The sequence below is a fragment of the Haliaeetus albicilla genome, chromosome 16 (assembly GCF_947461875.1).
Source record: "Haliaeetus albicilla chromosome 16, bHalAlb1.1, whole genome shotgun sequence".
Taxonomy (NCBI): Eukaryota; Metazoa; Chordata; class Aves; order Accipitriformes; family Accipitridae; genus Haliaeetus; species Haliaeetus albicilla.
In genome coordinates this window covers 13,486,455-13,513,986 of record NC_091498.1, presented here as the reverse complement: position 1 = coordinate 13,513,986, position 27,532 = coordinate 13,486,455, and the positions used below count along the sequence as shown (strand labels likewise).

The 27,532-nt window shown below is 40.0% G+C and overlaps 1 protein-coding gene across 24 annotated transcripts in view; it reads right to left on the bottom strand.

The window, feature by feature from the left end:
* The window catches only part of TSPAN4 (tetraspanin 4), a 488,885-nt gene that overhangs the window by 45,987 nt on the left and 415,366 nt on the right, over positions 1 to 27,532 (bottom strand). For all 24 annotated transcript variants that reach the window (XM_069803556.1, XM_069803562.1, XM_069803561.1 and 21 more), the window contains one exon: positions 19,195 to 19,269. In XM_069803556.1, the coding sequence (XP_069659657.1) occupies positions 19,195 to 19,269 (75 nt within the window). The remainder of the gene's footprint in view (positions 1 to 19,194; positions 19,270 to 27,532) is intronic.

Sequence of the window (27,532 nt, the reverse complement as noted above, 5' to 3'; positions counted from 1 at the left end):
GCTAATGCAGACACATGGCGAAAAAAAATAAAAAATCATTTAACAAGTTAGTTAGAAAAAAATAGTGGAAAACTGTGAAAGCTGGGTATTCAGCAGATGACTGTTTGACCAAAACTATGTACGGGCTTAAAACCCCCACAATTTCTGAAACAACCAATGTAAATGTTAATAATGGAAAAGATGCACCAGAAGTTTGATGAAAAAAGGGTTAATTTGCAGGGTCATTTCAAACAAAATTAACAGAGAGGAGAGGAACTTGTATTATCTATTTATGCCACATCTAAACAATGCATATAACTCCTATTTGTTTCTTAGCTATATTAGAAAGTTTTTTAGATTAAGTCTGTAAAATTGTAGTTCCCATCACCAAATGGGAGACTGACAGCATTCAGAAACATGCTGACTACCACTGTTACCATGCAGCTCAGACAAAATCACCAAACCTAAATAAAGTCTATGGACACAATTATTAAAGCATTAGAATTACTCTCTGCCCACTGCGCCTCCTCCACCCCCCGCCCCGTCCCACTGGGAGGGGAGTTTTGAAATAGTTTCTACTACTCTCATCTCCTTGCATTTGGGGGAAAAGACAGGAGAGAATCAGTAGGATAACAACAGCCCTTCTGGTTATTTTAGACAGATTTACAACCGTTTCCAAATTGCATTAAATATTCTGAATTTAGGACAGGAAACTTCTTATTATCTTTTGAAAATCTAATTAACTAAATGAATATGCTTGAAGCAACAGCAAATTCCCCAAGTGCATGTTTGAGTAAAGGGATTATCTTTCTCATGAAACTGCAAACCAGCATCAGGCATCCTCTCCTACACAGGCAAGTGGTTGCCAAAAGGGACAATTTAAACCTTTAAAGAACACTTGGGGTTATAAAAATATAACCCCATTTAGAAATACAGTGGCTGAGAGCCTCAGGGTACCATTTTTGTTCACAGCAGACAAGCGGTCTGAGCAGTCTAGTAATGAGGGCACAAAACTGGGAAGCGGGATTAGAAACCATTGCTCAAACCCATGGCAAAGACAGATCAGCAGCAGACTGGCACTCACAACAGCTAGTTGCAGCAGAGACAAATTTTTTTCTGCAGGAGCATGTCACCCACCGCGATACACACCAATAAGAGAAAGCTACCATAGCAAGAGACAAATTGCGATTTGCTTCAAAAAATAATAATAATTCCTACAGAACCACCTCTGTTTTCACCTGATACATAATCTATAAAGGGGAAAAAAGGCTATCCTTGAAATTATTTTGGTGCTGTAGTTTTTAACTGTCAGAGACAATTTCTTTGAAATCCAATTCATGATTTGCAGGCTTCATTAAGTTTTCGCAAGTAATTTTAAACTTAAATCACCATTGGCAAATCCATCATTTATTGATAGAAACATTAGGACTCTAATGGAGTGTGACTTGTGATGAAACAAGATAGGAAGGGATGAGGGTGGAAAAACGTACTCCCTTCTGCCACAAAAGACCATTTTGTCAGGAAAAAAAAAATCAGGCAGGGAAAAAAATTAGTCGTCCCCCCCCCAATGGGCAATTTAAGAAGAGTTTTTGAAGTTGTTAGAATTATCTTCTAAAGCTTGGGTAAGAAGTTACAAGCTAAACTCAAGAAGAAGGGTAAGTAATAAGTTTTCCATTTTCTTCTTATTTACAGAGATATTGTATGGATGGAGTGCAGTAAAACTCCATCCTCTGAAAGAGAAGGGAATAAACAGAAGCATGCCGAAGCAAGTAAAATATAACAGAGAAGCCAAGAGATTTGTTACCAGTTTAATCCCTCACCAAGCTGAATCCCATGATTCTGGCTGAGGACATGTTGAAACAGTAGAAAGATGATGATTATATTTTGATTGATACTTAAGGATTTAGTATATAGTTAGTCCAAACTTTACCAAGTAGATAGCTTTCAAACAAATGCCATTCAAGTACACTTCTCAGAGGCCCATTATATTTACAGCGGCCTGTATATATCTGATCCTACCAAGAAAAATCTCCTTCATGCTTTGTAGCCATCTCCCTTCAGTGCAACTTGGCAGACAGTCAGGGATATTTTTCTTTTTATATTCCAGATAGCAGTTTTATTTACTGTACTTCATTTATCATACCATCATTCCCCTCATCCAGCAATTATAATTCTGGCCACCCATTTTGAACAGATGTGATAAAAAATACATTTCATATATTAAGTGACTTCAATGCAACTCCCAAAGAAAATACAACTCCTGATGCAGTGCAAAGCACTGTTGTCATGGAAAGGTGGGTGACGTACAAGCAGAAGTTCCTGCATCATCTTACCTATGGCAGAGTGAGGCTGTGCCACAGCAAGAATTAACAATGTATAGTCTCTAAGTAAGTGGCAAAGAAACCTCCACTGCAATCACATGTGAGCATGCTGCAATTTGCAAGCTGATTGACACTGCCCACAAGAAAGGATAAAGAAAAATGAAAAAGAACCACAACTCCCCACAGTGCTTGCACTATGCAGCAGTATGAAAAATTAGGAATATCTGGTGCAACTTAAAAAGAGAGGATAAAGGGGTTGCTCTGCCTGGGAGAAGCTCTCTGACTTCAGTGAGGTTATTTCTAAGTTCACTCAAACAGAGTTCATGAAATGACTGGCTGGTTGCTAAGCCAGATTTTACCTATTTTAGAACAACTACCCTCATTACTTTGGGCTGTGTGTGTATTTCTGTGACTTTCTCATTTATTTTTTATATATACATAATGAATAAGAATATATGAGAATAAGAATATTAAATAAGCTGAATGTAATGCATTTTAAATAAAGCTGCTACTTCTTTTTTTAGATCTAAATTAAATGCAAAGTAAGCACCTCTCAAATGCTTGTGGCTAAATTTACCACTGGGAACTTAATGGGTGTGTTGATGTAACATTTACATGCACCTGTTTTGGCCATAAAGAGAGAAAATTTGCACATCCAATACATCCAGCTTTACATCCAGCTTCTCTGCAATAAGATTGCCTGCTTAATATGTATGTACAAATGAAAGATTAAATGGGAAAAACAGGCAAGGTTCAAAGTCTGGACTCTTTTTTAAAAAATATTTTCAGACAGTGTTTAGGCCAGCACATATGAGCTGAGATTTATAAAGTTCTGCATTCACATTTCAGTTCTGTTCCAATAAATGCCATTATAAAGTTTTCAGACCAGTAATAAGAAAGCTATTAATGTGTTTTCTCCATGTTAATCAATTCAATATGGACATTGTGATGTTAACACTACTTTACATTACTGCCTTCATCATTTCTCATTCCTACAATATATAAAATAAACAAAGGGGTGTTTGATTCCTTATAGATTCATTTTTATCTCAAAGTGAAAGCTGTGCAAGATTTGTGACTTCAGACTCATAGTTGGTGATAAGCTGCTCCTTCCTTCCTCTTCCCAAACTAAATATATAAAGAGACTTTAACAAAATTAATTGCAGTATTCAGCGTTCATGAATTTCTATGCTTGTGTAATTCATTTCCTTGCAGATAGCAAAGCAAAAGGAGGTTCTCTTGCTGCCAAGGTTACAAGATTCATAAGCAAGCCTGCTCAGAACTAAGGGAGAATAAGTAAAGAATCTCCCTCATCACTCCTTTCACTGGGGGCTAGCGTTTAATCACACTAAATTACTCGTGCTGTTGGACTGCCTTCCTTAGGATAGAGGGAGAGCCAGAGAACAAACGCTGCCAGGAGAATCCTGAACAGCCATTTCTGCCACAATTTGTGTAACGTTTAGTCATAAACATTGCTCCCAGCTTGGGGACCAATCATGTTCATATTAATCTCTGGCAAAGAGTATAGCCCCTCACTCAATTCCTTCATCAGCAACTCCAGTCTTCGATCCAGGCATGATGTGGGAAGGTGAAGCAGCCTGTGCTCCCTGAGAATAAAGCAGTAGCATTAAACCTTTGCTTTCCCCCCACCTAAACCTGCTGCTCAGAGTCGCTGACTGTAGACGTCGGAAAAGGGAACTCATCCCTGATAAGGACCATAAAGGAAGACCCTGTGGGTAAGATGAAGCCACAGAGCACTGCAGGATCAATCTAGGTGTTTCTTCTCTTCTTGCAAATCAACAAATTCACTTTCAGGTACCATACATACTTCTTACAAGAAATAGCTTTATATGCAGGAAAAGATACACCCAGCCATTCTTCCCAAATCCTAAAGCCCTTCCTGGACATTCTGAGACAGCCTAGACCTGGGGAGGGATATTAGTACATCCAGAAAGCAAGAAACATCTCCTGACTTTTTCTAGATTTTTGAGTTAGAGGATGGAAGGACAATTTAATTTCCTACTTTATAAAATGCAATTTACCTTTCATTCCCTACTCACTTTTATAAAAATCTGCTGAGATAAAAGACTTGTTCAATTTATTCTTCCATTTCAGCTTGAAATGGAGGACCAGGTGAGCTGCTAGCTTCTGATAAACCAAAGGAAGTGGTCCAAACCTATATGCTTATTAATACGAATGCACCTTTACCCTCCATGCACAACCGTATTCCAAAGGGAATATGAGAGGCTCAGCACCGTGGTCATAGGCCACAAAAAGGAGAATGTTAAGATTCATTCTTACCCAAGGTATTCTTCCCTTGTAAAGTGTGCTGCTGCAGGACGCAGTGCACTGAACCATGTCCCATCACTGTACTGCTCTTCAGTGTCCCTCTACCTTGGAGATGACTTGCAGACACAAGAGGGGATTTTGGGGCACCCCACTTCACATCCTGGCAGGTCTAATTTTCGTGAAGTGTCAAATTTCAAGCCTCTCTAAATTATCTCAAAGTCGGTCATCAAGGGAGAGACACCCAAACCACTCTTGGCATAAAACCACATTTTTATTATGCAGGATGTAGTTAACTGTCTGTTAAATCTCATTTTCCTTTAGCATTAATTTTTCTCTTTATCAGATTCCGTCACCACTTAAAAGAGCACCTAGAAGTTGGGTAAGAACAACCTCTCTAACAAGTGTCAAATTCTTGCCTACTTAACTCCACTTAACTCTGTTCAATAAGAACACAAGTTATCTGTGTGCAACCTAAAATTCCCACTGGATAATTATTTCAAGGCAGAAGGTGAAGTGATTGGCAAATCAAAATTGACATGGGGACATCTCAGTGTCCTCTTCTCTTGGAAGGTTAGAGTAACCAGGGTATTGCAAGCTTTCAGAGATCAGAAACTTGATCTTCTTTATTTATGCTACTTGAATTGTGGATTCATGATGTTAAGCTGAACGAGGCAAACAGCCTTTGAGGAGAAAGAGAATAATTGTGCGACTGAAGAAACACGCTTCAAGTAGTGCATTTTATGTCCTCATCAGTTTTGTCTCTCAGTCCCCAAATGTGCTACTTTTCACAAAAATCTATATACAGCAGGACTCCTTAACCCTTCTCTGATAAATTAATCTCCTCTAGAAAGGTCCACATGGAAAAATCTTGAGAAGGAGTGATATTGGAATCCTTGAAATTAATATGCTATTAAAAAAAAACCAAACAACAACAACAAAACAGAGAGATTAATGAGATAGATCAACTTCAAACATAAAAGCTGTGGAATAGATAAGGACTTACTGAGTGACCCTTACTGGCTATAACTCTGCATGGCACCCTACTAAGATCAGAAAAAAACACACAGTCTGTGAAACAGTAATTAAAATATCATGTTGCTCATTTGCATTGAAATTGTTTCATAAGAGCATGTGGAAAGGATTCATTTGTCCATCTCTAAACCTGGCTGTTAGCATCTATCTGCTAAACAGGACATAGCAGGGACCACATACAGGAAAATTCACACCAGGACATGCCATAAGCCTCTCTGCAGTGTCACCCCAGCCTCACAGGGAAGGCTATAGCTCTTCCAGGCACACAGCAAACAGGTCTATTCCAAATGGCCAGCTACTCCAGCAGAATATCGCTCAAAACATGTCTGGAATGGGTGGAGGAAGGCCTTTAGATCAGAAAAGTGCCTTTGTATTTCCCAGATCAAGCAGAAGAGTAGTTTTGCATCTCAGAGCCTGATCTAATCTCCTCAAAGAGCTACACAGTAATGTTGACAGCTCTGTGATGTCTAAGGAACGGGCTAGGAGCTGCCCCTGGATCAGGAGCAAGGAGCCCAAGGAATCCAGAAACTGATTCCTATGGAATCTGCACAGCCCCACCAAAGATGTGGAAGCAAAAAGGCACATTCTCCATTTACCATACATAGCACTAGCTGATCTTTATGAGATGAATACAAAAAATATAACCCTACCCAATCACAAAATCTAATAAATGAGCGTATGGAAAAGGGACATATTAAATCCTCAAATAGTCCAGCTCAGTGTGGAATGAGGTCTTTCCCCACTGCCCCCTTAGCAGTTGGATATCTAGCACATTCCAGGAATTCAAAGTAAGTATTCAAAAAAAGTAATTTCAAATAAATCACAGTGAAAGGCTAATTGGAAAAGCACTCATTCCAATAAGTATCACTGAGAAAAAGCTTTAGCTGGCATATTCACCTTTAACTCAAATATTCTCCTTTTGTCTAATCACTGCAAACCTATGGCATGCACCAGTGGGAGCATTTTGTCATTGGAAAGTTCTTGCCATTGTATGCCTTCAACAAATAATTACAAAGCAAAAAAATGAAGTCAAATGGTTGGTAGACACACAGATTTCAGATACACTCAATTTCTGTAATTTTTGTGAAAACTGGTGACTAGCTGCAGCAGATACCCAAAATCAGTACCAAGAATGAGAAAAAAAGGTTGAAATGGGAGTGTAACACATACATACTTCGTCTGCTCTAGAATATACAGTGCCCTGCCAGTCAGCACTTGGGCTGTTTTTTTACCAGCGCAGTGGTTGGAAGTACTGGACAAGAAATGGCAATACCATACAAGAGAGGACTCTGTCCCACTAGAGGATGGTGAGAAGTTCTTGAACACTGGAAGAGAGCAAATACCACTCCTATCTTCAACATGGGCAATAAGGAAGATCCAGGAACTACAGGCCTGTCATTCTCACCTCAATTCCTAGGAAGGTGATGGAGCAACTAATCCTGGAAACCATTTCCAAACACATGAAGGACAAAAAGATGATTGGGAGGAGTCAGAATGGATTTACGAAGGGGAAATCATGCTTAACTAACATGACAGATTTCCACAATATAGTAACTAGCTCTGTGGATGAGGGGAGAACAGTGGATGTTGTTTACCTTGACTTTAGGCTTTTGACACCTGTAGCTCTGCAGAGAAAGACCTTGGAGTCTTGGTGGACATTAAGTTGACCATGAGCCAGAAATGCAATCCTGTAGCAAAGGCCAACAGTATCCTGGACTGCATTAGGAGAAGCATTGCTAGCATGTCACAGGATGTGATCCTTCCCCTCTACTCAGCACTGGTGAGGCCCTATCTGTGTCCAATTCTGGGCTCCCCAGTACAAGAAAGAAATGGACTTACTGGGGTGAGTCCTGCACAGGGCTATAAAGATGATTTGACTGGAGCATCTTTCATATGAGGAGAGACCAAGAGAGATGGGACTGCTCAGCCTTGGAGAATGGAAGATTCAGAGGGATTCTTATCAATGTGTATAAATATCTGATGGGAAGGAATGAAGAAGAGGGAATCAGACTCTTCTTAGTAGTGCCCACTGAGATCAGAAGAGGCAATGGGCACAAATTAAAAAGCTGGACATTCAATCTGAATGCAAGAAAACACTTTTTTACTGTAAGGGTGGTCAAACACTGCAACAGGTTGCCCAGAGAGATTGTGGAGTCTCCATCTGTGGAGATACTCAAAACCCAACTGGACACGTACCTGGGCAGCCTGCTGTAGCTATTCCTGCTTGAAGAGGTGGTTGGACTACCTCATCTCAAGAGGTCTCTTCTAACTTAAACAATTCTGCGATTCTGTACCACAGTAAGGGTGTTGGACAGTCATTATGAACGCAGATGGTGAAGCCAAGTTACCATATCAGAGATTTGGAAACAAATACCCACAGGAATCTAGACTTCGTTAATTTAATTTCTGCTGGAAACGTGTGATTTTTCTGCAGCCAAAGTTCATCCAATTTCTTAGCAGGCAGCAGCATCCCACACATTCTACATTGCAAGATCAAGGCATTATGCTAGAGAACAGAACCCCTGATTATTGCAGCTGCCATGTAGTGGAATCTCCTATACCACCGTAATACACCATCTCACACACTCAAGTGAGTGTTATTTGGATCACTGTGTGGCGAAATGGAAAAGAGATTTCAAAAATTCTAAAATTAAGGATAATGGCTTGGCTCCGTGGAAGACAACAGGCAGCTCCCACTGACTTCACTGGGGCCAGGATTTTACCATATAAAATGTGGTAACTTGTGTATTCATTCTGTCCTGACACCTGATACTGTATCATGTAACTAAACCCCTAAATGGTTTAAAATGGACGTCGCAAAACTGTGCTATCCAGCAGCAGAGCGCCATTCCAGTGCCCTAGTTTTACTCATCTAATCATCTCTCACTGATGCTCTTACATGAAAACTGACACTTACATGAATAGAGTTGAAGGAGAGAAAACTTACGATAGGCAATCGGAAAAGCAATCCTCATTGCTCAATGCTCTTCTGCAATAACAACAGTCATTATGAATAAGTTGCCTCTGCCATTTGTACATAAATCAGTGTCAAAGACAGCACAAACCAGGTTTCCATCAAGAACACCCAGCCACAGGAAGCCTGGGAAGCCACTCCTGGCCACTGAATAGCCACCAGCGGTGGTGGTAGCAGCAAGGGCACTCCACTGACATTTACTTAAATACTAGTCTGATCTCAACACACTTCAAGGTATGCAACACATTCTCCACCTGCTTTCTTCAGAGTCCCCAAAAGAAAATAAATGCCTTTTTTTCCCAAGCTACCTGACCTTGAAAACACCATTGCTTTTGTTTGTTTGAATATATTCAGCTGCTTTTCTGCCAACTACAATGCATTCCCTATTCATCGAGAAAAAGGTGGACCTGAAAGAAATCTGCAGGATGTTTACCTGTGTGTGCGTGTTCTATAGAGAGTAATGTTGATTCTCTTCACAGCTTTTAAATATCCCTTCAACAATTCTGATTAATTCAAACCTTATTGCAACTCCTTTGGTCCTGAAGAAAAACTAAATGTCTTGTGCGATAAATCTAACAAACATCTGGTTTTGAATCAAAATCTTTTTCTCTTATGCGCTTCATGACTTTCCACTTTCATTATTCTCGAGAAAGACTTTTTAGTTGTTTTCTTAAATACCTTCAAATGGTCTTTTGCATCTTTTCAATTTTGTTTCATTTACATAATTTACCAATTTTTAACATGCCATTCAGTTTGCACTTCAATATGCCCTTCAAGGTGACCTCTGAAAAGGTTTCCTAAATGCTGAGGTTAGGACTTTGTCAACAGAGGCAACATCAGCACAGCTGAAGATGATGACATGTATTGTTCTGCTTTCCTGTGGTTCAGAGTGGCAAGGTGCAGGTGGCAAAAACGTCTGGCAGAGAAACATCATCCTTGGCTTATGGCAGTAAAGTGCAAAATGGAGCAAGCAAGAAAATCAAAACATATATTGTATAATAATTCAACAATCTATCACAGAAAAAAATCATTAAGAAATTGTACGAAAGACAATTAGTAGCAGGCAGGGGAATGTAAGTAGACGAATGGGTTTCAACAAGAAAAAGCTGAACCTATATGAGAATTCTCTGTTCTCAAGGATGCCTCCCCTGCAATTTAAAGGCATCGAAGAGAGTACGCGAAATAACTGCAGTACAACAAAGTGAATTAAGATTGTGCCATGGTTAAAACAATCTTTGTATGTGCCTCATTCATTACTAATGCCAGGACACTGGCGAAATTGTGTTATACTACCATCCTCCAAACTATCAGAGGCACTGAAAGCATCAAGCAGGAAATGTGTGCACTCAGAAACTGTAAAATAAAGTTCTCTCTCTGCTTCCTGTTAAGATATATCCCTTTACACAAAATCTACTTCTCTTTCTTCCAGCTCTGTCATTTCCTATTGTCAAGTCAACCACTGATTTTAGTGCTCATCTGGAAAAAGATTCAGGGAGTCCAAGATTCCAAATGATTAAAGATAATTAGTCCATACTAAAGATGATAACAGATAATTAGTCTGTATTCAAGATGATTACAGATATACCTTGTTGCTGTTTTACTGGCACAGACAGTAAAACAGCAAGCAGGTATTCATTACCATTGATTGGTGATTACCATTGATTGATAATCCCCATTGATTATGTTGGTTTTGTAAGTTTGGGAATATATTTCAAAAGATACAATGGCTGGTGTCTAGAACACTTGCTGTACCTCCTTCCTACACCTAAACTTCACAGCAAGGATTCAACCCACAATTATCAGCCGGCAAGACAACACTGTCTTGCAGTGCAGCAATATCTCCAATGAGAAGTTAAGCTATACAGTGGATGCCTTGTATGTGTCATAGAGTTTGGGTAATATAAAGCATGAACATGATTTGTGGCCTTAAAGTCAACACACTCCACCCTAAGAGAACCCAGAACTAGTAATGGTTTAGAGCTGCTGATCAGCAATCTGTCTTTCCTCATTTCAACTAAGAGTCATTCTGTGTATACCCTTGTTGAGTTAAATAAAAGGAAGGAGTTGAAAGAACTTCAGCTGCAAATTATACCTAATAAAGTGGTCTACCCACCATGTTATTCTTCAGTTGCAGCTGACAAATCCAGAACAATGACTGTATGCTGTTGGCCTTCTTACAGTCTGGTAACACAAAAAGTCATCTTCCCTTCTCTTTTTGTATATGTAAAAGATGTTAAACATTTAGTTTACTGTCATTTTCTAATGTTGTCTGAAATACATTGTGACACATCAAAAATGTTCATAGAATGAATAAAAAATGTGCTGTCTGTTTCAATATACTACCTCAGTCATTCCTCTGCATTTGATGTTGCCTATATTTAAATGTCTAAAGCTGCCTTAATTATTTATCACCTTTCTAAAACATTCTTTTCTCTTTCTGCTATTCTTCCCTTTTTCAAATAAAATTGTATAAAATGTGTACCAGCAGTTAGAAAAGATGCAAAACTGGGGGTCAGTCACCAGCTAAAACTAGTGTTGATCAGGTGTATGTAAACCAGTGCCCTCCACTTGAGTTCTATCAGCACTGAATACATGCATGCATCCAGGTCCTGATCCACCTAGATGTTGAAATAGCTTCTTATTTGACCGCAGATGAGTCATGTAAAAAATTGTCCTCTGGAAGAGTAAGGTCCCATTACATTCATTCAGACACGAGAGCACTAAGTAATTCCCAGGAGACACTGCACCTTCAGGATTTAGCCTTCAGCATCACTTCTCCCAGTCAGCAAAAACAGAACTGAACTACTTACTCACCACTTGTTAATGTGGTGAGTAATAACCACCATTACTGTATTCCAGAGTTTTCCTTTGGAGAGGCTGGCTGAAGACCTGCACCACTTATATTCGTCTTCTACGAAACCTGAAACTTGAGACACGGGCATGGGAAAAAAATCACTGTAAAAGTGCTCCCACAACAAAGATATACTCTGACATGCTCCTGAGATTGAGTTAACCTTTAATTAGGGATTACAAACCAGTAAGAAGGAAGCCCAGATACACCTCTTTCTGTTGTAGGCTAACTGATACATTGCCAAATATTTATCAGGAGATCCCCAGATGAATTTAGTGATGTCAGGAAATAAAAAATAGACCTGGCTGGCTTTAAGCCAGGCATAATGGCAGCGGCAGCTGTGTTCGATTAATCTATAGAGATCTGGGAATTAATGTCCCAGTCAGCCAGGTTGGAGGTTAGAACTGGATTTCTCCTGAGAAAAAGCACTACGCCAAACTGTGCAGCAGGATGATATGAAAAATATTGTACTCATTGCAAGATGAACAAAAATCCATGCTGACTAGGATGAGACACCTACATTCATCTTCGTTTCTGATCTCAGCCAAAACAGGAAGATATGCGGCATAACGAACTGACAGGCTACTGCATTATCTAATCTTTAGAAAGAGTATCTGTGTTAGGCTTGGAGCTTAATTTAGGAAAGTTTGATTTTTCTTTCCCTGCACCCATTCCCTTGCTAACACTTTATTCAAGGAATCAGTTAGGCCTTGATCAACCATTGATCAGGAGTTCCCAGTGGGGACCCCTAATGCATTTCATCTGCAGTTATCGTTCCTAAATAACACCTATTTCTGAGCATGCACTTAATTCTTTTCATCAATACTGTGCTATCCTTCAATAAGCCTGTTAATAGCATTTTGGAGGTGCACTTTCAATGAAATCCTCCTTTGACAAATGAATTAGTGAAACTATCGGGATTTCCTTTGGTGTGTTTCCTTTTTTCAGCCACACAGGCAAATAAATTCCATCCCCCTCACCTCCTCCTGCCTAATGAAAGGTTAAAGTGATGTGTTGGAGTTCAAGATACTAAATGGAAAGCTGTTCAGAACAAATAGAAAAAGATAACCAATAATGCTTTAAAGCAAACATTCATTATTTTTCACTAAATTCCCTATGGACTGAAAGATGTGATGCATCTTTACAATCTCCAGAATTTTTCACTGTCGTTAGCATTTCCCTAGCAATATTTCTTTTAAAGGAAAGACACAAAAGTAGCATATCAACTTTGACAAGACTTCAGTATATGATTAAGTCAGTCACATGGATTTAAGCATGCACTTGAGTTACCTGCTGAATAGGGACAGATTTAAACCTATGCCTGAATGCTTTGCTGAAAAGAAGCCAAAATGGATTGGTTATAATTAAATTCTTTTGATGAAATTTCTGCAACTCCCTCTTGTGTGACACTAGTACTGAAATGCTAATAAACTAGTTAAAATTAAGCTTATTACCAAGTAAAATAAACCACAGAGACACTTTTGTCTTTTCTCATTTTATATCACCATTTATAAAACATTATTTTGCATTAGAGAAGTATAATACTTGACCAGGGCTAACGCATCAGTCTCACAGAGCAATAATTGCAGTGCATCACAATCCAGGAGACAATCTATAGCTTCCTCCACATCCGCCTGCAATGCTACTCCTGTTTATCTGAGAAATAGCTTTTAGCTATGTCAGCACTTACACAAAACCCTAACTCCAGAACACTGCCAGAGACATGCTATGTGCCAGGAACTGCTCAATGTGTGGGGAGCTCTTTTAAAAAAAAAACCAAACAAATGGAACTCTAACTGAAAAATAAAGCATTAACACACAGGCTGCTCAGAAACCATTGAATACACATACCAGGACTTGCACGCTCTAAAGCATGTTAAGTTAATGCAGCATATCCCCGTAGAAATACCACGGAGAGTTAAAAATGGCCTTGTCCTCTTGAGAGCCTTCTGCATGCCGACAAACATAGATACTACCCACAGAGATATTGTTCTGAAATTCTCCCAGCCTTGCACAGCAGCAGGAACCGCTATGTTCACTGTGGCAAAGGAGGATACAGGGACCCAATATTTCTACCACTACTCAAAAGTTTCAACAGTAAGAAGTTTTAAAATGTATGACAACGGGATGGTGTAGGTAAAGTCAAATGCTGCTGAAGAAACACTGGTAGAAAAGGCAGGCCATCTAACTGAAGAGTGGTGCAGAGTGACCACCCTGCCAGTTCTGCAGGATTTTCCAAGGCCTGTTGTTTTCCAATACCTTAAGACCATGTGTAAACCACACACAATTTGGATGATCTTGCCCCTTCACTTTAGCCGCCATTTCTCCATTTTCAAAAAGATTAACAACTTCTGTGGGTGCGCCCTGGACAGCCCTGCGTGCTAGGCTGACTAGGAACATGAGACATTTTGTTACCTGAGCAGACATCCTGCTCCCCTGAAGCTCTATCGAAGACAAACATGGAAAACTTTTAAGCTCTCTGGACTGAAGCTCAATCAGAACAAAAGTTTCTGCAGTAGGTTTGAACTAAATTTTCTGTATGAATAATTTCTTCAGTTTGATTGTGAACACCTTCCTCACATTGGCCAGTGGCTCAGCAGCATCAGATAATTTCTGTGAGCAACTGCTCATGAGTGCAGAAGGTGGAAGAGATTCAGTTTTTCCACTTTGTCTTTAAAGCCAAATGTGAAAGAGGTTGTGAGGACTGAGCTATACTTAAAATCATACCCACTACATTTCAGTCTGCTGTCTCTAACCTGTATGGGACCAGGCAAAATATCAATCAGGAATTACAATAATTTGTAAAATGTTTTGAGAAACTAAGCAAGAAATGCATCAATCTACAAACCATATTTTTTATAAGCTAGCAGTAAATGCTATGGAGGAACTCATTACAATTTACTGCGACACGGAAAACAAGAACATTTTCACACATCTCATGAAAAACAGAAGTAGCCATTATTTTTCAATCCTCTATCATTCTGTGGGCCATTTTCAACACAGCTAAGCAGGCAAGGAATTTAGGCTGTAATTTTCACAGGGACCCCAAGTGAGTTAATGGCCTAATCATTATTGAAAATTCCGGTCTTAACTTTGAGTTGCCAATAGCAGTAACTGCTCCCATAATCAAATATCATAGTCAGTGATCCTTCAGTGCTTTTGTTCCTTAAACTGGCTTATGTTATTCAGTTTGACATTTCAAAAAGAAAAGAAAAAAAAAGCACATTATGGTTGTTTAGTAATGTTCTTCCATTTGTGGGCATTAAATGGCGGCACCATAGCTCTGCCCACAAATCAGAAAAAATGCAGACATCTGAACAAACAAACCTACTGAAAAAAAATCATGTATTACAGCTGCAAAAAAGTAAATATGGACTTTCTTTTCTGTGCCTCCAGGAGAATCATCACAGTAAAAATAAATACAGATGCTAAAACCAGAAGGATTATACAAGTTAGAACTGGTACAAGACTATGCATTTTATTAGCGTAATTTATATTCTAACAGGGTCCAATCTGGTGTTGAGAAATATAAGGAGTATCCAGCCTCTGACAGGATACGGCTCTGCTGCTTTCTCTTAATCATAATAAAATTATGGTTAACCCTATCAGTACCCCATGGATCTCTTACAAATACATATAGAGCCTCACATAGAAATGATCAACTTATAAAAATGTCAAATGCTGCTCTGTATTAATGGAATCAAAATAAAATATATTAAAGAGACTGTTCAAAAGCTATAGATGGGTGGCCATTCATATAACCATTCACATGACTCTAGCAGTGTCACTGGAGTTTGGACTACTTCAAATGGGGGCACAAATTTAGCCTGAAAAAAGAGTGCTCTCAGAGTGGTAACAACCTGCCTTAATTCTCATAATCACACAAACTCCATTCAATACCCACATCTCTTGGGCTGATATTTCTGCCCTCAAAAACATAAAAAGCTACAGTTTGGGAACTTGCATACAGACATGCACAAACACCAAGAGGAGCTCCCAAGTCCCTCGGGTACCCACTTGGAGCTGAAGACAGCCTACAAACCAGTCACTGCTGTTCTGTGAACAGCCAGGACAAAATAAAAGTGCTATATCTCTTTCCTGACAACTATCCCATAGGAATGCATTTCCTTATCCTATTCCCACACAGCCCACATTTCACGTCTGCAGCACTCAGAGGATTCATATTTTGCAATGTAACCAGACAGGACAGTTGGAGGAATAGTGAACAAGGTGTGAGCTCAGGCCCTGCCAAAGAGATCCACAATCCAGCTCCAAAAAGCAAGGCATTACCCCTTTTCCTTCCCATACTATGTATTCCTGAGCTTTCTCTAAGCCCCTCTTGCTTTACAATATCAGACTACATAGGCATTTCAGGGAAAGAATTGTAAAGTCCAGGGCAGCATTTACCTCATGAGATCAAGACAAACGTTTCTCCATCATGGGAAGATGACATTTTAGGGCACAGGAGCAAGTTGGCTGCTTAAAAGCTCAGAGAGGCTGCTGCCAAGTCACTAGAATGAGAGGCAGAGGCAATTTTGGGGCTTCTCCCAAGCTGATGAATGATAACAGGTCAGTCTAGGCTGCCTTGAGTCCCAGCAGCCTGTCCTGTCCACCTCCACAGCTGCACACTCTTCCACAGCAAAAGAATAAAAGCACTGTGCCAAAAACCTATCTGTGAATGGCTGTAAAGACCTTTTGTCTTGATGCTTTTTAGTAACTAACACGCTACTAAAGCAACAGTCCCAGCAAAGGATACAGAAACTACTTCACAGCTCGTGAGTGCTGTGTCCACACTCCCCTGGATGCACACCCACCCTGTGGCTGATACTGCAGTGCAAGCACCAGCCTGCTACTGTGCCTATTCTACAGCAGAAGGAACAAAAAGGACATCATTCACTGGGCAAGTGCTATTAAGTCAGCTGCAATACCCAGCCCTGCCATCTGCACAGCTCAGTCTCTCACATCCCTTGCCGTCAGCCAAAACTAAACGTAGAACTGGCCCCAGCTGCCTGCAGAGTCTTGGGCAATTCTCTCAGCTCCTGCCTCTCCACCTGAATAGGGTAATAACACGGTCCTGCTTCAGGGGAAGAGGAGAGTATTGATTAAACTTTGTAGCCAGGGACAAAGTATCCACTCCAAAGTCCTTCCACTTGACAAAGTAGGAGTAAGTGAAAACTGCAGGGGAATCCATTATTCAACCTCTTCTCAAGCCAGAAAGAGAAAATAACAATTGCCCCTCCCCAGTTTATCCTGGGAAGAATTTTACATGTACATGCACTCCTAATTAATAGAAAGCTACCAGGTACTTGAAAAAACTTCTGATTTTATATGTGTATATATATATGGATGATACAAGAGCCCCCAAAGTCTTAATCTTCAGAGTCCTTTCCTGCTCTTGCACACAAAATTAACATTACTTTCTTGTGATGTGCAAGTGTTAGTGTAGATTGTTCCTTCATTGATTTTCCAAGGAACTGCATTAACTGAATGACTGTGGTGGACTTGTCTGGGTTAGCTACTTCCCCATACCAGTACACGTGGCAATACTGTCCTACACATCAGGAAAGCCAGTACACAAATTCTAAGCATGCTGTATGAAAATACTAGGTTTAGGCTGCTGCTGTTTTATTTATTCTGTAGGCGGGACTGTAATTGTAACACAAACTACTGATTTCCTTAGTATAAGACTATGGATTTAAAGTCATACAGGAACATTAAGAGCTTCAAATTTGATCAGTCACAATACACAGACTACAACAATTTCTTAACTCAGTAGCTAACTGCACTTGAACTGGAGCCCCTATTTTATACTCCGTTTTAATCTTACAGGCAACTGTAGTGTACCTCCTGCATCAACCTACAGTACTCAGAGGAAAGTTAAATTTCCTGATCTCTGTACTAAGAACAAATAAAAAACACTGCAAACCAACAGGCTGAAGGACGGAGGAAATCCCTCCTGACACTTTTCCACTGTTTTTACCTCTGAAAAGCGAGGACCAACATTCTGTGACACACTTGTCAATATAACAGTGCTGATTGTTTTATGAATAAAAACGTTTCTTTGGTTTTCTTCTTCCCTCCATACCCACACATTTATCGAACTATCAGTCTCAGCAGCAGCCAACAACAGGGAATTCTACAAGATGATGATGTGGAGCATAAGAAACATTTCTTTTAAACCTACTCCTTAATATTTTCAAGTATTTCTTGTGTGTTCAGGACAGGTCTTTAGTATATCAGTATTTTAGAAACTGCTATCATTTCTCTTCTTAAGATCTCTTAAGCAGAAGATCTCTTTCCCTTCCCAAACTGAATCAGGGTAGTTTCCATAACCCCTCTTCATGACTGTTCTCTCCCACCTTTCTAGTGCTTCTAATCATTTCTGTAACCAAAACTCAACATTAAATTCAGTGAAGTGAGTCCGTCAATTTATACAATGACATGATAATATTTTCTAACTGGTTCCCTTCCTAAATATAGCCAAGTATTGTATTTAGGTTTTGGAGGCCCACTGCATATTAAGTAGATGCCTGTAGTAAGCTGTCATGTATGACGTGTAGATCTTTCTCCCAAGAGGTTACAAGTAATTCAGAATCCAATAATGCATACAAGTAATTTTAAATTGCCCCTTCTGCTTTAATTACCTTGCAAGTTAATTCCATGTTCCAGCTACAGCATGCCATCCAGCAACCTAGCTCTTTTCAGTCCTTCAGAAGTGCACCTGACAATCACTCACAGTGTTCATTAATTAAATTTGGAGCCTTTCTAGAAAGTAATGTTGACATCTTATCCACTCCTCATCCAGGTTATTGCTAACCATACTGAATATAACTAGGGCTGCTGTTAATCTTCATTTTATTTTGACATTTTGTGTAGTTATTTTTAATTTGAATTTATGTTTTCCTATTTTGTCTTTCCATTCCAGAGGAAGCTGTTTATTGGTCATTTACCTGATGACTGTTAATTCACGGCAAAATTTTGTCACTTACCCTGTGATTTTCAAGCTCCCTTAGTCGTCAGTTGTAAGAGACTTTATCTGACAATTTTTATTGAATAGGCAGGTTATGCACAATTATGCCCTTTTGGGGGGTTTATTCATGTAAGATTTTTTTTTAGAGAAATTATTTTAAGGATAAAGGTAATTCAAATAGGCAATCATGCTCTTACAACAGAAATACCAAGGGAGCACAGGAACAAAGGTAAAACATAAGTAAAATTTGAAACCAAACCCAAAAGCTTTGTTTATTAAAGCTTTACACATTTACCTTGGCTTTCTACTAGATTCTAAGCACACATATGCTGCAAGGAGCAACTTAGAAAGATAACAGATTGTGTGCCTTTGCCTGTGCTAAGGACACCTCCTTTGTAACAACATTAATGTGGTTCTTAAATTGTAAACATTTTTTAAAAATACTATTCATTCTGATGGGTGTCTCTTCCTACATGTTCCTAGTAAGGATCATTGGCTTCTTTGCTTTTTTGTGAGGGTTTTTGGTGTCTGATTTTTCTTTAAATGGCAGATGCACTTGGCAATATCTGTGACCTTGAGTTGTACACATGAGCAAGCAAGTGAGCCCAGCCCTGCAAGGCTGTTTATGCATTCTGAGAGAGCTCCTTCTGAGAGGGGTGTCTCAAGGAAGACAGAAGCATGACGTGCATACCAAGCCAAGTGCTTCATGATTTATTTATAGGGAAAAGGGGCATAAAAATTTGCTGAAGGGGAAAGAAAAATGAAGAATCTGACTTACCTTGTCGGTGTAGACAAAGAACAGAATCACAACAGCGAGCTCCAACAGAAATATAATTAACAGCATGATAAAAAACTGTCAAGAGAAGAAGGGACAGGGGAAAAAACAAAAAGCAAAAACCATCAACATCTATTTCAGCTTTTTCTGGAATCACAATAAGTACATTCAGCAGATCATGCAGAATGGGGAGTGGAAGTCATACAGGCAGCAAGATGCAAAGCTGCTGTGTTACAGCAGAGCAGAAGGCATGCGACATGCAGCAACCGAAAAAGCAGGTAGAGGACTAATCAGGAAACACAACAGTATCTGGGCATACGTGTGCTCATTTATATCACTGATTTCAGTAGTAACAGCATAAAACCCCTCAAAGATCTGTCTCCCCAGCAGGCCAGTGCTCTATTTGACAGTAACCTTGAGGACTCTTCCCAGGCTAGGTTTTCTTTATTTTTTTCCCCCATTAGATCTTTTCAATTAACAAGATACCAGTGAAATCCACAGCTTAGACTTCCCATTGCAACAGAAGGTAGCCTGGTCCATAAACCATAAAGTCATAGCTCCTTTCAAGGGGAATTGTGGGAGAAGCGAAAGCACACCAAAAATCTTGTCTACCAAGTTAGCTTTATGAGCAGTTTCGGGTAGCTACAAAAATCACCCATGGGTTTCAACTGGAAGGGGCTGATTTGTACTGAAGACATCAAAACAAAGTCAGTCCATCTCTTTTTCTCCTCATAAGCCACGGAACTGTCTAAAGCCCAGTGGGCAAAGCTCAAAGGAGTGGATAAAAAACTTTTAACACAGGGGTTTCAGGTAGATTCTCTAAAGCCCTCAGCTCTGATCGACTTCAGTGAGAGGAACTGTTGGCAATGCCAAATACTTCTGAAAAACCGTATCTCCTGCTTTTTGTTGAGATGCTGGATGGGTCTGCAACACAGATCTGCACCAGCATCAACACAGGGGTTGCATGGACTTTAGAACAAGCGCTATCAGAGCATTAAATGAAACTGAGTTTTGCAAAGATGGGTAAAGAAGAGAGAGTAATTTTGGAAACTTTTTAGGCTCAGGCAAAGGTCCTGCTCCCTATAACACAAACTCCATACACTTAGCAACCTGCAAGGCTGGAATTCTAATACTGAGCAACACTAACTTAATTGAAATCCCATCCCCAAGTGAAAAAAACAGTTACCATCTCTTTAGCTTCAATGACAAGGCTGCAAACCTATGACAGTTTAATAGCTACAAAGCCTTATCAGAGCTTCTTCACTGCCTGGTAAGTCAAAACCAAATCTTTGAACCTATGGATTTCCATGATTGAATGGAGGACAAAGGTCAAGAAGGGGAAAATACCTTTCTCCACTAGTACAATTACACTGTCTACAGAACTCATTGCATTTTGCCCTGCAAGTCTTAAATTAAAGTTTACTTTTAAATCTTCATCATTAGTATCTTCACACCTGCCTGACCCTAATACTAGATCCTATTACTGCCCAGTTTTGAATCACAGAACTCATTCACGCTTGTGATCCAAGCTGATTTCCATATCATTACCATCCAATGCTGACCTTCTGTATGGCTTTGCAAACCAGCCTTGGTGCAGCTTGCTTATTTTTTATGTTTACAATTCTAGCCTGCTGCATAGCATTAATTGAAACAGGACAAAGTGTATCACTCTTTGCAAAGAGGCACAGACACTTTGCTATATTTTATTTGGCTGTGGGGTACTTTTTTGCTCATCCATAAAGCATGGCTTTTCTAAAATGTGCATGCGAACACCACTGTCTCCCTGTGAAATTCACTGGCATAGTCTGGATTACATTAGGCAATTTCTAGAACAAGGGAAGGACTTGTACCCATTGTAAACAGTGATCAGCATTTCCTACCACAGGACCCCAATTTCATCAGCTTATAATTTTGCCAAACCTTTATTGTCTATGCTTATATATTCTGAGCTTGTTTCTGTCTAAAGGATAAAAGCTTTTGGAAGAACTTCAAAAACAGCACTTGAGTTACTTCTAAGAATGAAGCAGGGCGAAGTATGTTATTCTGCTCAGGTGGCTTAATTTGAAGTCCTCTCACACTCCAGTGTTTAGAGCAGGGACCTGAAACAAAGTGCAGCTCCATTTCAGGCACGTGCCTTTTGTCTTACCCAACTATGAGTGGATTTTTGTGGGAAAGTTATTAGCCTTCAAAAAACTGCATTTCACACATCCAGTAAAGATGAGAGGACTCAGCAGCTAAAACCTTCAAAAACTGCAACCACTAAAAGCCCACTCACATCCTTCCCACAGCTCATGCATGACCAGAAAACTCACAAACCATCCCACAGAGCACCTTCCCCGCTCCTGTGGTGCTCACACATGTCCGCAAATGCCTTCCTGACATCCCTCAGAGCCAACGGCTTCCAGTCCTGCTTCAGAGGACATGACCTGGAACGGCCAGGAACTGGAGTAAAATTCGGGGATCTGTTTTTCCTGTGCTCTCAGGAAAGATTTTCCTCCCTTCTCTGCACTCACCAGCACTGAGACAGTACAAATGAAGCCAGGGAATGACTTTGCAGGAAAAAGGCGAACCTGAGGAAGAACAACAGATGGGGAATGGTTTGGCTTAGGATATGATCTGCCTACCAGTTTTAGAGAAACTGGACCTACTGGCAGTAGCCGATCAGGGCAGGAGGCACCAGAGAAAAACGCAAGGCCTGTGCAGTGGCAGGGGATGCCTGCGCACATGGATAACTAAGAGGAGCTATGCCTTTGAGAGGATGTTTGAGAGGATGGCGGCCTGTGGAGGACCCCCTGCTGGAGCTGTGGGAAAAAAAGAGCAAGAAACAAAGAGTGGCAGAAAAAGGAAAGCACCCCGCACAGAACCCCACGACTGAGTATAATGTGCAGGGCATGAACTGGAGGCTGGCAAGGGGGGAGGAAAGGCGTCTGGAGGGAAGTTGAGCTGTTTTGTCAAGTGTGTAATTGCCATTATTTCTCAATACCAGAATCAGTAATTAAAAGTTTATCTTAACTGGCAATAAATTAAGTGAAATTTCATGACTCAAGAGTGTTTTCCCCTGCAACACCAAGTCATACAGCTCTGCTAAACCTCCCCATCTTAGGACTGGAGCAGGCAGCTGCTGTTGCCAGCTGTGCCACTGTGTCCAGCAGCACAAGGCTGTGGGGTGGACCTCCTGGCGAGACCATGGTTGCGATCCTGCCTTTTTCAGTTCACACTAGAGAAATAGGTATGATGTTGCCATTGTAAAAGATTCTAAAACTGTGAAGTCAAGCACTCAAAATGTAGGACATCTCAGAATAAAAGTCCTCTCAGTGATGGTTATGTACCATGTCTAAGCCTTTCCCTACACAGGCTAAGGGGTTCCTCCAAGCTATTACTGGTGGGAATTTGGTTTCATGCACTGCAGATTTAGGAAGTCATACAGTGAACCAAAATTAATGTACACTGTTCAAAAAGTCAAAACTTAGATAAGTAGGATTATGCTTTTTCTCCACAGAAAAATATTTTTGTTTTTAAATAAAATCTCTAGTTTTATCTTTCTTACTATTTGCGTTCATTGACAAAAAGTACACTTTTTAGTCTATTACAGATAACTAATATGTATTAGTAATCCCACTGTGTGCAGACAGTAGAGCCATGCACTATATCTTTTATTGTAAAGGTAAATCACGTGAGGTCAACCTCAAGGTGGAGGGTTCAAATTCACCACCTGGTAAAAGCTACAAGCACTTACATGTCAGCACGTTTATCATCCCACCTCTAAAGAAGAACCCTACCTGAACCCAAACCAACACATCAGAAAGTAAAAATCGAGGCTTCAGACTGAGCTGGCTGCAAAGCATAGCCTGCACACTTCAGCACATCTTCTAATCCACCAGACTAAAGTGCATGCATGGATGCATGCACAACCTGCTTCTCTATTCCCATAGCATCTTCCAACAAAAGTTCACTTTCAGTTCTATTCTCAGTATCATCCCAAAGGGAATGATGCCCAATCTGGGGCCAGAATCAGCTTGGCATATCCCATTCAAATTTAAAAGGGAGAAACATAAGCCCACTAAAGGCTCACAGCCTCTTAACCCCCACCACACCTGCTGGAAACTCTCACAGCTTCTTTTCAAATGAGTTCTCTCACTGTGGTGATAAATACAGAGAAGAATATAAATGTGTTTTGCTTTGGTTCACTGGGGCTGCAGGCTGTTGGCATAATAAAGATTTATGCATGGAGAAACAACAATCCCAAAGCAAAGCATTCGTGTAAAACTCCATAAAAACAAAAGATAAATCTGGCCTTGTACAGAGAGATGCTTTACTACACTACTTGTTAAATAGTGGGATGCAACCTAGTAGAGGTTCACTGGAGATGTACCCACTGCACAGCTTTTAATAAATTACACCTGAAATAACCCCACAGAAATTTTAATGAAAAGGGAGGTAAGGTGACACCTTTCTGTCTAGCGACCACTGCTGATTTCCAACCCTTAAGAAAACTAAGGCCCGTTTCTCAGCAGTTGCCTTCATATTCTACAAAGCCATGACTTTCCCACAGGTTCCCATTAAAGGAGTATAGAAAAGGAAGTATGCAATTGCTATCAAGCCTACCTCACAGCTATGCATCGCCCTCCTGACGTCAGAGAGAGAAAAATGTATTAGAGAAGAAGAGGCCCCAACTTACAACTCCGTCCCCATTGGAGCCATGCTAGGCTTTTGACCCACTAGTTATGATTCCTTTCATCCAGCCTGTTAATATCCATGGGAGAATCAAGAACTGCTCCCTATGTACATCATCTAAAGCATGTCTCCATCACAGCTCACAAAGGCACAGAGCAACAAGTTAATTATATTTTCTTCCCAAACAAATAAGATCCTCTGTTTTTTCAGATGTTATAGACACTTGCCTCTCTGCATGATGACTGAACATCACACACTAATACACAGGATTGGGTCTTTTGCTTCCCCACTGCCTCTCCTTCCCAAATCTTTTCCATCATTCTATGATGTTGCTCAAATTGCCCGTCTCTCCGTGTCAGAAATAGCTGACCTTCTCACAGTCTCCCAAAGACAAAAATGACCAAGTACAATGAAAACCAATCTGTGATCATCTTTTTAGTCTCCTAATATTTTGCTATGAGTCAAAACGTGATATAACTGATGGCAAAATCAAGAATGCTGTGTTTAGACTGATCCCTGAAGTAATGCTTTTAGTTTTATGGGAGTCTGTCTCAGAAGGAGATAGTCAGATCTCAGTGTGGCAGACCCTCTTCTCAACTTAGCTAATGACAGGAGACAGAAGTTTCTTGCAAAGTATTATTCAAATCGTCTTCAACAAACAGCAAGAAAGTAGTAGGAAGACCCAAGAGCCAGCCAGTGACACATTCCAAACTAGTTTTAAAGTTCATCGCTTAGCAAATAATTTGTTTAGACCAAACAGCCTACAAATTAGCATAACCTACCTGAGAAACTGGACAAATAACTTCAACAGTCAGCCTGTGCTGTGTTCCATCACGTAGTGCCTACACTGTTAATCTATCTGCAAGAGGGACAGTTAGCTGCTTTTCTGACGGAGACAATATGAAGTGAAACACATGAGCAGGCAGGTTGCTCCTGTGAAAGTGCTCCAGCAAGCTCTTGGTCTGCAGCAGCTCCCAGGATGAAGAGGGGAAAAAAACCAACCAACCAACCAACCAAAAACCCCAAAGATTTACAGGCAATCTTTCCTCTGTAACATCAACTGCAAGTTTGATACAGTCAAGCATTCTGCCTTTTAGTTAGGCTGGATTACCAAGTCCTCACTGATCAGCTTTAATTTCAGTGTTACATTTCACTTCCTAATTAATAAGCACCTCAGGTAGAAGAAATTACAGATAATTCGTTGGGCTAAAATTAAAATTGTTGGTCTTCAAAGAGAACTCTAACTTCATAGCCTGGGAGGGATTTTAATTTGTCTGCCTAGTCCTAATATGTACATATATAACTTTCATTTTCAAGACCAGTCCTGCTCTGACTGCTAGAAGACAGAGTCTCTTAGAATCACAGAAACATATAGGTTGGCAACGACCTCTGGGGATTATCTGGTCCAACCCCTTGCTAAAAGCACAGTCAACTAGATGAAGCTGTGCAGAGCTGTGCCCAGTCACCTTCTGAGCATCTCCAAGGATGAAGACAGACAGCTGTCCATAGCCTCACTGGACACCTTTTCCCAATATTTGACTATCTTCATGATAACAAAAATATTCCATATCTCTAATTGGAATTTCCCTTGTTGTAACTTCTGCCTATTACCTCTTGGCCGATCCCTGTGAATCCTTCCAAAAGCTGTATTTCCTTTAGACTGTACCATAAGGTAGTTGAAGATATGAATAAATCCTCCTTGTTTTAATTTCTTAAGACAGAACAAACCCAGTTCTCTCAGTCTGTCCTTGCGCATCATGTGCCCCATAATCATCACGGTGGCCCTCCATCAGACTCCTTCCCCTCTGGTGTGTACGTGTCTCTTCTACTGGGGAGCCCCAAATTGGGCTAAGCACTCCAAATGTAGCCTTATCTTATTCTTTCTCAGTGTCAAGAAATGTAAGGGCATGTGGGGCTTGGTATGGCCCAAAACTAGCCAATTATTACATTTATCTTTTTATTCTGATCTAAGACAAAGGCACATATTAAAGTGCAGGCTCTCCACACATTTGAAAGATCTCTGCTTGTTCTGATCAATAAGAGAAGGTCCTTTATTTTTCAGTTAAAGGAGGATTATCAGATTGTGTTACTGTGCTTTAGGCCTAAACTATCTGCCAAAAAGAATTTTTTTTAATTGATTTTTAGATTATAATTTGATATGAACAGAAATACTATCAAAAAAATCGCATCACATTCTGCACATAACCTTCTCTACAGGGATAGCATCTTATCTTTAATACTGAAGGTGTAAACAGTATCTCTCTTTTTTGAATAAATGAAGTCAAACCTTTACCTACACATTCACAGAGCTCCACTAAAGTCAAAAGAACTTAATGGATTTTATAGCAGCCACACTTTACCAAGCTGCCTGAAAATGAAGAATTTTCCTTGAATTTAATATGCTTTGTAATTTTCCTGTTCTCTTATCATCAATTATATTATTTATATTGAAATAATATCTACTAGACTGAGTGCAGATGCCTCATTACTACGGTTAGCATTGTCAAAATCTTCTATCTTCCCTGCAGAAGTGCAGCATGCCCATGCCTAACCAAATTAAAACAGACGCATCAACAAACTTACATGCATAAAGTCAAGTACCAAAAGGGGTAATGCTGTCAGAGGTCCTGAATGCTATAAACTATTGCCAAATTTACTGCAGATTCCACACTTTGGAAAAAATCAAGCCACCTATGAAAAGTCAAAATCAATGCAAGAATTCCTGCTGAGGTACTGGAAAACAGAACTCCAGCTACTGGAGAACCACCCACTCTTTATAGGGGTCCTGTACCTGCTTTCAGCTACCAATGCTTGCCAATGTTGGCCCTGGCTTTCTAAGCACAGCAATATGAAGATCATCCCCAAGCATTTTAAAAGGTTTCCCAGAATAGCTTTTTTATTACATACTGGTGCATGACTTCCACAGAATAAAAACTGATATGGTACAGATTTTATCAGCATTCAAAAAAGGTAAAAAAAATGAAACTTTCTTCCACTTTTGAAAGCAAAAGTGTTTAATGTATCACTGGTTCTCACAAGAAGTTTAACATAATTCCCCAAAGGCGTTTTGATCTGACATATTCATAGGGAGTAGGAACATTATGAAAGGCTCACTTAGTATTTTAAAATTTTCTTTGATTTTCTTTTCCAAGGAACTGAGTAAGGAGAGGAGAACAGAAGAAAAAGTGCAATGGGAATTGTACTTGCATCTTAGAAATGACTTCTTCTGCAGCCTGGAAGACTTGTACAGAAAGAGACAGAGCAACGAATGAGAAATGACAGGACAGTGCCCAGACAGTAACAGTAACTGGAATTACAGTCAATAAATTGATCTACCACGTGAACTTCACAACAAAAGGGAAAAGGCAGCTTGCTTCCACCAATTTCCATCACAGTGGATTCTGATTCTACATCTCAGTACCAAAAGGTTTTGCTGACGCTTGGTTTGAATTCCTCCTTTTATTAGTTCCATACCATTGCTCCTACTTACCACCCTTTGCAGCACCGTGCATGCTTCCTTTCTGCCCACAGTATTTAGACTCCTCGAATATTTGTAGACTTACGTCCCATCTGAGCCCTCTCTCTGCCATGCTGTGCCTATTTAGCTCTTTTAATACTTCCTTGGAAGTAAATCTCTTTAGCCTCCTGATCTTTTCTTTTTCCCCAG